This window comes from Gallus gallus, chromosome 1, assembly GCF_016699485.2.
Source record: "Gallus gallus isolate bGalGal1 chromosome 1, bGalGal1.mat.broiler.GRCg7b, whole genome shotgun sequence".
Taxonomy (NCBI): domain Eukaryota; kingdom Metazoa; phylum Chordata; class Aves; order Galliformes; family Phasianidae; genus Gallus; species Gallus gallus.
In genome coordinates, this window is record NC_052532.1 from 174,297,191 (window position 1) to 174,312,225 (window position 15,035).

Genomic DNA, 15,035 nt, shown 5'->3' on the forward strand with positions numbered 1-15,035 from the left:
AAGACTTTATAATTGAACATTATAGAAGATCTTGTAAATATACAATCCTGGTTTATGTTCAAAATTACACGTAAAGGAAAAAGCACAAGCAGTAACAGTTGCTTTACTACAGTAAGGCTACAAATAATTTAAGAAAGCTTGCAGCTGAACATCAGAAAAACATTCCTATGCAATCTCCTCTGAAACAGTAAGTTTGACAAGTGGGTTTGGAGTGCGAGTTTTCACTGAAGATACTTCTTAAATCTTAGAACATACTCGATTCCCAAGTACCACAGGTGTTAAAAGAAAGCAACAAAAAGCATTCAAGATTTTCCACTGTTTTCAAGCTCGTGAGGCTGTCGATAGCTTCCATGAGACTAAATCTTTTTCCCATTGTGCAACTTAATTCAGAGAACCTCTATGTATGACATTTTCTTCCTGTCTTTACTCTTCATGTGCAATGCTTATTAATGTTCTTTTTTGTTGCTTTTCTTTGTTGTTTTGTCTTTACTATTCAACTTGGCTATACTCTTCAACCCACTAATCACTTCTTCTCCTTACTACCTATTTTTAGATTCTGTTTCCTCCTCTTTTCCTGAGAGGGAGACACTGAAGTTCCGCTGTCTTAACTTCTCATCGCTTCTAAATAGTCTTACCCACTCTCCAAAACAAAATAACCACCACCAAAACAAACAAGCAAACAAAAAATCCATGCTTTGCTGCAAGAACAATAAGAACATATAAGTACATTTGCTGGCGAAGAGTCCAGAACACAAATTCCAGGGAACTTGAGGGAACTGGGATTGTTTAGTCTGGAGAAGAGGAGGCCCAAGGGATACTTAATCACTCCACAACTCCCTAAAAAGAAGTTGTAGTGAGGTGTGGGGTTGGTCTCTTCTCCCAGGTAACAGCAATAGGACAAGAGGCAATAGCCTACAGTTAAGTTCTGGTTAGATATTAGGAAAAGTTACTCAGAAAGAATGGCAATGCACTGTAACAGGCTGCCAAGGTAGGTGATTGTTCCTGGAGGTATTCAAGAAACAAGGCATGCTGGGGATGGGTTGATGGTTGGACTAGATCATCTTAGTCTTGTCCAGACTTAATGACTCTTTTATTCTATTGCATTTTCTGATCAGGCTAAAGATTAAAAGCAAGGTCCCTCAAGACAGAAGGAAGTAAACTTTTCACTCCATTTTGGAAAACAAAATTGTTAAGGACTTATTAGTTTCTATATGGTAAAGAAGCAGACTCAAAGGGAGAGTGTTTCAATAATATAACAATTATCTCAAAGTACAATTACGAGCTTCTGAAGTTACACAGTTCTTCACCCAGGGGGTGGTGACGCACTGGAACAGGTTGCCCAAGGAGGTTGTGGATGCCCCATTCCTGGAGGCATTCAAGGCCAGGCTGGATGTGGCTCTGGGCAGCCTAGTCTGGTGGTTGGCAACCCTGCACATAGCAGGGGGGTTGAACATAGATGGTTCTTTTCAACCCAGACCATTCTATGATTCTATGACTATTGGCAATTCATTCTTTTCATAACACAGCTTACTATTTGAAAATGTATTTATTTCCACATTTGTTTGCAGTCTTCACTTACATTAGTAATGTATGGTTCAATTGCTTGTGCTGTCCTCTTAAGCAAAGCTTTTGCCAAATCATAGGCTTGTTTGTTTAAATTCTGAAAAATAAAACAAAAATTTAAGTATATGAATTAGTCTTAAAAAATAAACCGAGTTTAGATTTACCATACATCAATGAATGTATTAAAGGAACAACATCTTTTTATACTTTCAGTTATAAAGATAATACAGTCAAACCAAGTCCAAACAAAGCTTAGAAAACTTCTCACTAATCAGAACTTACTTTTCAGTTAGCCCTTCTAAGCCTGAATGCTAACAATGTCAGTTCCTTCATTTTACATGTTGTTCTCTATCAGCTTTGCCACAAATTAGAAAAGCAATATGAAGCAACTTCAAGGCATTTACAGGCAGCAGTGATGCAAGACTCTTAAGAAGAATGTAATATAAAGTAGAATCCTGCCCTTGAATCAAGTAGCCACCTGCCAACTATTATCATAGTCTCTCTAAAGTACCTCCCGGAGAGGCTTGGTGTTTTGGCCTGAGGTAGGAAAAAAAATATTCAACTTTTAGCTATGATAACGTACGTAAAGATGACAAGCTAACAAAAATTTAACAAATTAATAAACAGAAACAGAAGCCCACACTATTCCTTCTCTCCCATTTCTTTAATTAAGCTATTGGTCTGCCATCATTTCCTTCCTGCCCCACCACACACTGTGCATGCCTGCTCTTCCTTTCTCCAATTTTTATATCACAATTATTTGCAAAAAATTTTCAGAACAAAATGCAACCCAACTCTTGTGCTGCAAACTTCACTGACACACTACAGGACTCATACCAAAAATTATATATAAATGCTTAATAGTTACAGGTCTCTGTAAAGATCCTTTCAATTTCAGTGTTTGTGCAAACTAAGAAAATCGTGATAGTCTATTCAATAGAAAAGAGTTTAAAAGGGTAATTTTGTTATGGACCTCATCTATAAGGAAGTAAACTTGATTTTAGCATAATGAACAAACGAGATACGCTGCCACACTCAGACATGTGCAGGTAACGTATGTGTGCAGTTCTGCGTAGCTATCTGAATGAAGAAAGATTTTACAAAGAGATTGAGAGTATTAGGCCTGCCATTCAAAAAGCTGTACAGAAATGCAGGCTTCCAGACAGCAGTGGGAAGAGATTAACACCTCCTGTTAAAACAACAGAAGCCTTGATTTGCCTCCTGACAGCTTAGTTGGGTGACTGAAGTCAGAAGACCAGGAAGATCATGTCTGAAGCATTTACTTTACTCAGATCCAATAGAGAAAGGTGAACAAAATTGCCAGTAATAGAAAGGTAGTAGAATCCTTATAGAAAATGCTAACAAAAAGAAATCACCAAAGCCCAGCCTGCAGTGAATCCTACTATACTGTGAATATCAATAATAACAAATAAAACCCACACTACTTCCATGCTTTAGCAGAAACAGATTAGCTACAGGAAGACTGCAACATAGCTATCACATCACACCAGGAACAGAAGAGATATGAAATTAAAGCCATGCTGTAACAGAAGCAGTTCAGCAATCAAGTGCTCTTTGCTATTAATATTTTTATGATTCTCTGAAGTGACCTACCAGTCACCATTAGTAGTGGTATTTTCAGGTATATCAGTTAAAAGGTAACCAAAGGAAAGCCAAAGCTTATTGCTGAAGTTACTGCAGTTTAAGTCTCTTCTTTGAGACATGTTGAAAACATCCTAAAACGATCAGGACTCTCAGAACAATTTGCTTCCTTTTACTAATGCTGGCCTCAAAATGAGATATCTCAGAGGTTTCTGAACACTGAAAAAGAAAGGCTTCATTTCAGTCTTTTTTATTAGCAATTTGAAATTTTGAGTACTTCTCTTGTGAAGAAAAATAGTCACTGTCTGAATTTTCATCCTTGCAATATTTCCCTATCCCTTACATGAAAAGGGGACATAAGAGTCAACCCTAGCAGTCTTTTATACCAAATTTGTCACTATTCCACGTGCCAGAAAAGAAAAGGTCCTAATATGAAAAAAATAAGAATAAAAAAGTATTCCCACCTGTAGTATCTGCGTTTTATTATTTTACCAGAATTGTGACTCTTTGTGAAATAAAACACATACACAGCCACAGTAAGAACTGTACGACACCGGCAGTTACTGTTCCAATCCTTCTTGACTGCCACAGTTCACCACACCAAAGCCAAGAGAGCAGCTTTCACCTGGGCAAGGGTGAACAATGTATCCTGAGCAGGATCTCATCGATCTCATCTACACGCAAAGCAGGTCTGAACTGCAGACTTAGCGCAGCAAAGTTCCAAGATGCAGATCTGTTTTGATTTATATTAATGACATTTTCTGCTTGTATCTTTCACACAGCAGCTGATATTAAGAAAGCTGCCATTTGCACAACTACTACTAACTAAAATCTTAAAAATTTAACAGAAATTCTTGCAAGCGGCCTTAGGAAAGGAAGTTTAAAAGAACAGAGATCTTTCATAATTAAGCCATTAAATATCAGAGAGAAGATCTCCCAATACCATAACATTTGCTGGGATAAGGGCTAGAAGTAGCAGTTTCCAACCCTGAGTAAATTCCTCACATTACTCCATTCTATCTAAAAAAACATAGAGCTGCAAACAGGCAAAGGAAAGCTCTTTGCTGAAGAAGTATCTTTTTCCTCCAAGCCTCATGAACTTAATTCTGCTGATAGCCAGAGTCCTCAGATGTCCAAAAGCTGTATTTTTTGAAAATAAATGACAAAATTGTCTTGAAAGCACAGGAAAAAGTGTTCTCCTCCCTTTTACAGCTTTGGGATATAAGCAAAACCAGGAAAGCAGCATTGCCCCATTTGAAACTAAAACATGAGCAAACCAGGCCAAAACAAAATTGGTTGGAATATGTTCAAGAAGCCTATCTTGTTAACTAATCTAATAGCCATAAAGATACTTCAACCTTATCATGACGGTTTAACCTTCTCACAAAAGAGAAATGCCATAAGGTAAAATCTAACTTGAATTCCTTCTTCTCCTTACCTGAACTCTCATATGGCATCACCATCTTCCACAAGTGTAAAACTCAAGTTTTATCATCCCATTTTTTATGCCTGTTCTTCTCCAGAACGTCTGACTAACTTCTGCCACAGACAAAAGAAGGCAGCAGGCTCTCACACAGCATGGCAGGGACATTTCTGTGGTTATATAGGCAAGGCTCTCAAGGACAGCCTGCCAAAAACCAGTCACGTAGGTACGATGGGGTTGGCAGTGGTAGAAATACATACCTACTGATTTTTCTTTTCCCCAGTCACTTTTTCCAGTTGTCTCATCAAGTCCAATTTAACACAGCTCAAAGCAATTAAGAATGAAATGATTTGTACTCCTATTTTAAAAGGAGAAAACAAATGCAGGCCCCTCCTCTTTTTCTTCAAAAAGGAAGTGTAGTTAGCATCAATCTAGTCCTTCATTTTTATAACATCTAAACTTTATTCCTAGAGTTAAGACCGTATATCTAGAGCGAATATTCATTAAAAAAACACATTTTTAAAAGTATTTTTTCTTTTAATTTGAAAAGGGTATTCTATTTTATTCCCACTATCAAGGACACAACAGGGGAGGTTGTATCCAAGAGCACTTTGCAAAGCAAATTTAAATGGATCCCCTAGCTCTTCTGAGGGAGAAGGAGGAGACAGCTTTTAACGGCGGTTGACAATACAGAAAAAGCAGCTGAGGTGTTGCCAAGATAGATAGTACTAATTATTAAGCAAGTTTCTAATAGAGACAGTTAGGAATGTAATTGTCAATATCACTTTTCTGAGAAGATAAGCACGTTAATCATGTCAGATGTGCAGTGTGGGATTCCCTGTAGCACTCCCGAGGCTGAAAATGGAACACTGTTAAACACTCCAGGAAATGAAGTACAATTTGCCTGCTAACACTGCACAAACACAGAACTGTTTACAGGTTCTAATATAAGGGCTTTATAATCTGAAAAGGGTAATTAAAAGAGAAAACTATTAATTTGTCTTGCATTTTTGTACTGACTACTTCTCCCTTGGTTCCAATATTTTCTGGGTTTAGTTCTCTATTTACTTCATTTCCTCTTAATGTAATCCTACCAAAAGAATTTCAATGGAGTTTGTAGAAAGAAAGAAGAGCCAAACCAGAAAAGGAAGATGGTTAAACACCAAAGAAATTCGGAGTTGGGCAACGGCCCAACAAATTGTGCTGTTGTACTTTACGATCTGATATTTGCTCAAGTCAGACAGAACATCTTAGACTACTTCAGTGATTACTAATTATGGCAGACAGACATATGATAATATGTCACATTCTCAATATGCATTTCTCTGCCTGAATTTTTGCAGTCATCCTGCTAGCACCACTGTTTATTACTTGCTACACAGAACTACGGCTTGTATTCAGCACTTTTCTTAGGAAAAAAAACACTGACCTTGATTTTTAAGAAATACCAGTAAGTGAAGTAACCTTTAGTAAATTAGTAATTTAATTACTATAACTCTTAAAAACATTCAGGTAATTTTAGAATCAAAACCCAGCCGCTGGACCTTAGCATCCAGGGTTCATAACTACAGGAGCTGTGTGAACTTTCTCTTCCCAAAAGACACAGAAGGCTCCTTTGATAAAATAGATAGATTAAGCTCCTCAAGTCTTTAACTTAGTGCTACCCAATGGAACTGCTTATACACCTGAGGTCATACTACCAGTATCATTATTTTCCACAGTACAATCATTCAATTCACTCCACAGTCCCTCATGTGTACAACCATCCTTCCAGCTGTGTTGAAAATATATGGCTTGCCCATGTCATTTGCCATTAACATAGTTGTCTTATACCCAAAAATCCCTTATCTAACCATTTTCAAATCTGAGTTAGTAACAACTCTGTTTCGTTCACTCCATCAGAAATATTCTTTTGGTTCCCAGGGAACCCAACCAGATAAGGATTTACTACTTGCCATTACACCAACACTTCTCATTGTGTCATTTTTGGTAGGCAATCTGGTTTTGGATTTCCCCCTCCTATAACCCATGCAGTCCAAAAGATACATCAGTCAAAAGTCTTACCTATGGCAGACCTGAAACTTAATCCCTTTGATGTTTCATTACTGGAAAGATTCTCACAATGAATTCCTTACACACTCTCACCTAACCATTTTCTGTAGCCACTACACAAACTCTAAAATTTTACATTGTTATATACAGAAATGGAAATGAAACAAAAATACAAGAAACTTCTTTCCATTAATGTGAAAAAGGTTAAAAAAAATTGAAGTTTAAAGTATTCATAACATGGACTACAGTTACAAAACTGCTTCAGTTAAAAAGCAACCCATGAACAAGTATCCCATCCAAACAGCCAAAGTTTAAATCAGAGGTAAAAGAAAAAACAGAACTCCGAATGCCTATTATCCTATTAAAACATTCCCAGTCAATAACTTTAAATCCACCATGAAACAGAACTGTTGCAATGCTAGAGCCAAACTAACAGCATACAAATTACTCAAAAATCAGTTTAATAAACTTGAATCAGAAGAATAGTGCAGTCAAATAAGTTCAACACACATCACACCGTGAAACAAATAGCAAATGTTTGACAACTGAAAAAATGCAAATGGAAATACTTTGCATACTCCTGCTTTTGTTTCTTGTATTCCAAGGTTTTATTTTGTGAATCTGAGTTTTAGCCACAGAATTTTCACTCCCGGCACAAATGTGCTCCCTGAAAGACACAGCTAGAAAACTTCTCCAGCTGAAACAAAAACCAAGACTATGCTAAATGCTTAGCCTTTCATTGTCAACAGAAAAATAATTAATGTGCTGCACGAAACATTGAGCATCTTATGAAAAGTCTACTCAGATTCTTCAGATACATCAACATTTCTCAGTTCACATCCACTCAATTCACTCAACTCTAACGCTTTTTAGAAGTAACAATAAAGAAAATTAGTCTTTTCACTGAATTCACTTTTCAGGTGACACTTAAAACTATCCCAAATCCTGCTAAGTACACATTTCCTACATAATTTCCCAGAAGTTTTCGGAATCTTACAAGTCTTCTTGACTGTAACCCAACAGATTTCAGTAAGACCTGGCTAGTTTTTGGAATAAAAGGTCTGTTAAAGGTCTTTGCTTCTCACAGTTAACTGTACAATTTATTTTAATTATTTTTATTTAAAAACCAACCACCACTACTTGTTAAGGTAAGACAGCAACTGTTTCTGAACATGATTATTTCTATGACTGTGTCAAAAACATGCCAATGTGCTTCTAATGACACCAAGTCAACATTAACCCCTCCCCCCCACTTATGGCAGCACAATGGTTTGAACGGTTGATACAGCACTACACTAATTAAAAGCTTTTCAAAGGACGTATGTACCTTCCATATAAATGTCTGGCAGCATTGGCCATGTATCATAAACTATGCATAAGTTGACATGACATTAAAGCTTTAAAATGACTTTAACTGCTATTACTTTGGCTTATGCCACATGAATCAAAGCAACAAAGTGACACTAAATTTCATAGTTATTAAAATTGGTTAACTAAAAAAAAATTAAATCAAATAATAGGAACATACTTCAGCTATTCTATCAACAAAAATCTAAATACCGGAATATAAAACAAATCTGAAGAATGATTACAAAACAAATTTAACCACTAGTAACTCTTACCTTATGCGCTGGCACTAGATTAACTAACACTGTATCCAAAAGTTCCTGTGACACAGTATCTCCCTCACAAATAATAGAGCTCATTAGATCAACCATGTGCATGTGTACTTTTTGGTTATGTCCGTTGCTGAAATAGAAACAAGAATTCTCAGCATACTATTCACATAAAGGACAGTTTTAATCAGAATATTCTCAAAGATAATGCCAGAAGAAAACAACCCATGGAATATCAATAATAATAATCCGATTACAAGTTCTCTTAGAAGTCAAACTACTGAAGTTTCTGGACAGCATACAGCTCTTTTCATAGTATGATATAATCATATGATATTTTATTTATTTCCTGGTAGTGTGAATAAATGCTATTAACAGCTTGCACCAAGAGGCCACAGACCCTCCATCCTTGAAGACAAGCTAAGCTAGCTGACCCCGTTGAACAGGGAGGGGTGGACTACATGATTTCCAATTGTTCCTTCCAGTGTCCACTATCCTCCGTACCACACTTTTACAGCAAGAATCCTCCAGTTCTCTTAGAAGTGTATATTGTACCATTCAACTTGTTTCAAGAAAAGGGTGAAATAAATGCAGTAAGAGACAATGAATACAACCTTCTTGGAAGAAAGGAATTTGCTATGTATCTTGTTTAATTAAAGCATGTGAAACTGAAAGCTGCTTCTAGTTAAAACTGAATTGGAGGGGGTTATAAAAATTAAGCTTGTGAATGCTTAAAGCCTAACAACAGATTGAACATCTAAGTTGGAAAGAACTTCTCAACCATGCAACAATACATTTGTGACAATACTTACTTTATTACTGAAAACAGCGTCCTGTACAGTTGTGTGAAAATCTCATTGCTGTCTTCTAACTCAAAACATATGTTATAAGACTTCACCCAAGCAATGTTCTAAGTTAAAAAGGGAAAAAATAAAGCAGTTAATAAAAGATTGAGTTTAAAAGTAGTGTTTAAACTTAATATTAAGTTATCAAGCTTACCTCAAGTAAATAAAAATATCGATTGAACTGGGGGCTTTTTGTATCTTCTAAACCCTTAAGTTGCCTTGTTATGAACATAAATATATCCTGGAAAGAAAAGAAGTTACATTTCGTCAATTGAGATGAAACCTTTAAAACTATAATAAACTACCTTTTGAAATTATTAATACTATTCTTCACTATAAAACATGTAGTAATGACAGAGACACTATTTTACTATCCAAAAAGAACGAGATCTACAAAACATCTCAAGGAGTAATCTTAAGATGCTTCAAACTCTTTACAAAAAGAATTGAGGAAGTTTTATTTTTCTGAGGAAGCAAAAGGTTTTTCTTTTCCAAATAAGAACAGGCAATATGATCAGTAAAGCTGCAGTTGGCTGACGTGCCACAGAAGTCAGTGTTATTCACAAGGACAATGAATTTCCAATTTTTACCTTATGCTGCAATGGGTTTGAACCGGAGAAAAGAGGAAATAAAGTAGTAGCCAACTGGAGCTTTCCTAAGAGTACTATAATACATTTATACTACAGCGTTCATGCATTTTTCCATCACAGTGCTACTGACAGCCCACATCTCTTGTAAAAGACTGACAAAAACAACAAACTAAGTTTCTCCTGCTTTCAGTATCTATTTGCAGCACCAGAAAACTTCAAAACACATATCTCAAAATATAACCAAGCAGGTTGTAAGGAACAAGCAATCAATCATGAACAGAATGGAAACAGAAGAAGGTGCCCTGTTTAACTACATTTTATATTTGAATAACAAATAGCTAGAAATTCCTAGGAACTATTTTAAATCAAAAGACTGAGAAGTACACATCATCATCATTATTATCCAGCGACAGTGTTTGCAGCCTCAAGTGTATTCATAATAATTTGGGTACAAATTTCTTATGGAGTGTATAAAGTTGCCGTAATAAATACATGAAAGCCTTATAGTTAGCCATGAGAAGTTTCCTTAGAAGAAAGGAATTGTGATCTGTAAGCTAACTGTAATATAATTTTCACATTAAGTTGCATATATACACAAGGAAAGCTCACAAGCCTCTTCCACACACTGTCCACTTAAGATTAGAAAGCTCTTCTGTTATGTTTTCAAATGACCATTCCACCTTGCCCCCCAGCCAAGAATGATGAGATGGAGAAGAGATGAGAATATAGTTCCATCTTTTTAAGGCTACAAGCACAAAATTCAGCCTTAACAGGTAAGCCAAGCATTTACTGCTCTAGGTAAAAAACAGGAGTTAGAATATAAAACATCACCACCTCTTGGTAAATAAATAAGTAAAAAGTAAATAAAATAATAATTTTAAAAGTACAGCAAGTATGTGGCTCAAAGCTGCAGCTTCATGGAATTCACGAAGACTGTAGCTTTGATGTGTTAACTGGGGATGGATGATCAGAAGACCATCATTTGGTTCACGCTTCAGATCAGTTACAGAGCACACGAATCACACTCTGTGGTTGAAATTAAACCAGAATATGCAGTTCAAAGGGTATACCTCATGGACTCCTACCACTAAAAAGCATTCAGTCCATAGATAAAGACCAGTCTGAAGAACTCCCCCCCTTAAAGGCAGTTCCTGAAGCACTACCAGGCCAGCAGCCCACAGGCAATGAGCTCTATTATCTGAAGAACTGACAGGCCAGAAGGCACTGGGAAGTCTGGCAGCCACACAGACTGAATCTCAGGGAAGGTTAGGATTCAACCAAACAAGAAAAGGAGCCTCTAGAAGAATGCCAAATATAAGAACGACTTCATTTTAGAGATCATGCTTTATGTATAATGATTCTTCTTTTTTAAAGCATTACTTGTAAAAGTTGTGTTAATTTAACAAAGAATCTGTATTTTTAATCCTGCAGCTCAGTATGCAGCATTCAGTAAATGTAACTCACAGACTGTCATGAGATCAAAACTAGTTTTTCTGTTTTTGTTTGCACTGCATATGAATTTAGACGTACTGCACAGTATCCATTAGTGTATAACATCTGAATGCTTCACAAATAACAAAAGCATAGTCTGAAAAACTAACAAACGTACTCCTTTCTTTTCCCTCAATTCCCGTTTTAGAAGGCAGACTAAATTGAAATGTATCTGTTAATTTTAAGTACCTGGTGTTACATGACCCAAAGCTTTTCCTTTTTCTGAGCATAGAGTACCCTATTTGAACACACACGTGTCCACATAAGACACAGGATAAATCAACTTTGGCTGCAGCTAAGAAATCACAACACTTCCACAAATTTGTCACTACTACTCCACATCAGATTCCTAAGGCAAGCACACACTAAAACCCAAACTCCAAAACAAGCACGTATGGTTCAACTTTAGGAAGAACATCAGATGTTTTCTGTGGATTGTTGTCTTGATACAAATTAACCGTACAATGGCTTCAGTGTGCATCAGAGCCACAGCTTGCACCACAGAATACATTCAGATGCTTGACACTCTGCTGCTATACACACCCTTAACTATTTCCATTTTAGCTGTGTCAAGCATACCATCCATAAGCCTAAGCAGTTCTCTTTGACATAAACCAGTGGTGAGAATACCTCCACCCCAGAAAATCAGAACTGGGCTCTAGGCTTTCCCCAGCCTTAAATTAAAAGTTTTCATATCCCAGAGGAGCAGTCCTACTCCAGTTCTGCTTTTACCCAGCTCATGGCATTTTCCATCTCTATTGTTAAAGATCTTTCAACACTCATTGAGGCATTAAAGATTTATGCTGAGTATACACATAAGAGAGGGGAACCACAAATCCTGACCCCTTTTCTGTGTAGCTTACGCATTGTGCAAATGAGGTAAAGAGATGTATGAAGTAAGAATAAAAACTTCAGATTGATGTTTTCCCCTCTCCAAAAATTAACCATTTCAGCACTTCCCTTTTTCCATCTTCAACTTGGATGCTATACTTACAAAAGAAGATTCTGAAAGCTGCACTATAGGCATGATGTTAAATACTAGATATAAATAGTGCCAAGATATAACCCAAGAGGAAGTGTTCTTCCTCTTACCTCTTTGTCTTAAGGTGGAGGGAACTCTTCAACATATGTATCAGAGCTTGTCCTGCAACCACAAAAGCTGTGTTCAGCGGAAACTGGTTTGCAATAATCTACCTCAATAGTCCCAGGCAAAGGTCTACTGTTTGTCCTGCCTTTATTTCTCAAAATGCATTTAGAAATCTGCATTAGGAGACTGAATTCTAAAATCTGCACAGATTACAGAACTGGATGCTGACAGAGGAAGTCTGCAGTCTATTCAGAGATCTAAGTACTAGTAGCATAATTACACTGTAAATAAAAGATCAGTAATGTAAACTTCCCGATAATAAAACGTAAACCATCATAGTATTTGACAGATGACATTCTGTATGGAGGGTTAGTATCATTTGTTAGCCAAACTCTGAAGAAAAAAAAAAAAAAGACCAACAAACAAGCAAAGGAAAACACACTACTCAAAACTGAACTGAAAGTCTGAGAACCTTAACATCAGACAAACATAGTCCAGTAGAGAAAGCTCATGTTTGAAGCTGGAGATGATGTAATCAATAAAGGAGGTAACCTGAGTAAGTATGATCAGAAATGCAACAATTCAGAAAAATACAGCTTGCAAAAATCCCCAGGTTTCTCTCCAGCATGTCAGGTAAGAAAGCATCAATTTCAATTGTAACTGTAGTGTTGACCTTGCTTAAGAAGCACTTTCAACATAACCACTAGATCAGAAACGGAGTGATTTCTCCCACTGCAATAGACACGCCTTTCACCCCAACTGCTCTTTTATCCTACCATGCAGGGGGAGTGTGTCTGTACTACCCTCGTAAGTCAGGGAGATAAAATATGATGGTTTTTGGCATTATTCTCCCCTGCGATATTTTCTGTATAAGTCATTTCATCAGTCTAGACTCAGACTGTGTAAACAAAGTGGGTGTTATTTTCTAAGCCAGAAAGAAAATCAGACATCTATTAAAATAAGAGCTTAAAAGCAACAAAAAAAGCAGCCTAAAATGAAAAGTCCTGAAACAAACAGGGCAGATCTGTATTGCCTTTTCAAAGTTGGCATTTCTCAATCAACCATCTCCATCTAGTGGGATCAGCAATGTTTGTAATTCCTGCATTTTCCAATTCACATCAGAATTGGTTTCTCTAGACAGAAGTATTTTTGCTTCAGTAGAGCTTTTATAGACAGAAATCCAGTAACTATCTCTTCATAGTTGAACTAGAAACAGCAGACATGTTTTTCTGAGTGAAAGTATTAGCTATCTTGACAGATATCACAATAAAAGCTACAGACGGAAGACTAATTCTGAAGTAACAGCCCAGTACTACTGAGTCCTAAAGACAGTTCAGGAAAACATCTATTTCCAATATAAATCCAAATCCCTGTGAGTTATTGAAAGATGTACTATGTATCACTTTATCCAATGAGCTTTTGATCTCACAGAACATTCTTATTCAAGAATCACATGAATGTCTCAGACAGCTCAGGCTTAACCAGAAATAAACACAGAAAAAGAAGTTATAACCAAACATTAATCATTCAGTTGAAAAATTAGGCATGGAAAATAAAACAGATTAATTCTATTTACCTTTAGCTTATCTGGTGAAGTGTATGGAGCTTCAGGGGCATAAATTCTGAAAATATCAGCAAGACAACAAGCTACCAGCAAACGTACGTCTTTATCAGGATGCTTGAGGAAAAAATCTGAAGCGAGATGTAAAGCAAGATTTAGGTACAGCTCCTTTTCTTCTTCAGAGTCCTGGTCCATATCCATGAAGGTTTTCACAACCATCTGTAAAGAAAGTATAAAAAGACTTCAATACACATGACGACAAAATGCGCAACACCCATCAGAAGCAACGCAGCAGTAATTGTCTGAATAACAGTAGTAAACCCAGTGCCTTATTTTTCAGGGTATGAGAAGTATTAGTCAAATTCTCTGCCAATTGTCCCAGCAGACACCTTTTGTCAGAGGTGACAACAATCCAGCAGTAGACTTTCGGGCATATTTTTAGAGCAAATACGTCATCAAATTGATCAGAAATCAAAAGATACAGAAGGAGTCACTGAATAATTTGGAGAACAGCAAAACTTTATTCAAATTGTGCATTCCTCCCTTAAGTATTTAGGTTTCTAATGTATTTTTCCCCCTTTATTCTCTTTCAGTTTCCAATTTTTTTTCTCCTCCTACTATCTTCAACACCCTTAGATAATATAAGAAGTAATTTTACAAACAGCAAAGAAGGATTGTGTTCACTTCTATGGAAACTCATTAAATTTATATATTTAATAAGGTAACAAACAAATACTCAAGTGTCATTAGTGTTCTTGCAACAAACACAGATTTTGTCATTCTAGTAATGAACCTTCCATTCCTCTTCCCTGACACGATGAAATTCCATACTGATAAAAAAAAAATTAGGCAGCTTTTCTCCAGAGCAAATCTGTCACAGCACTTAAGGAAAACAAAGTAAAACAAGATCGTTTTCCTAGCATGCTTTCCTAGTTTCTGGCAAAACAATGAGTTACAGAATTCCTGAGCCTGAAATTGCACCCAAACCACCTTGATTAATACTCCTGGAGCTTCCAGATGTGGTCCACATTTCTTCACCCATTCAATTTTTCTGACTCCTACATCCTCCTCCAGTAATACGCTTTACCTTTTCATTTCCAGTAATTTATGGAAAAGTATGTTATAAGATTGCTGGTCTAAAATTTATGACTCGTGACACGATCCCTTAGCTCTTGCATATTAAGAAAAACTGGAAGAAATGCTTT

At 36.5% G+C, this 15,035-nt stretch overlaps 1 protein-coding gene across 7 annotated transcripts in view; it reads right to left on the bottom strand.

Moving 5' to 3' along the window:
• The window catches only part of PDS5B (PDS5 cohesin associated factor B), a 101,922-nt gene that overhangs the window by 63,075 nt on the left and 23,812 nt on the right, over window positions 1-15,035 (bottom strand). For all 7 annotated transcript variants that reach the window (XM_046941892.1, XM_040700089.2, XM_015277870.3 and 4 more), the window contains exons 3-7: window positions 13,846-14,049; window positions 9,256-9,342; window positions 9,069-9,166; window positions 8,263-8,389; window positions 1,580-1,660 (exon numbers count right to left, since the gene is read on the bottom strand). In XM_046941892.1, the coding sequence (XP_046797848.1) occupies window positions 1,580-1,660; window positions 8,263-8,389; window positions 9,069-9,166; window positions 9,256-9,342; window positions 13,846-14,049 (597 nt within the window). The remainder of the gene's footprint in view (window positions 1-1,579; window positions 1,661-8,262; window positions 8,390-9,068; window positions 9,167-9,255; window positions 9,343-13,845; window positions 14,050-15,035) is intronic.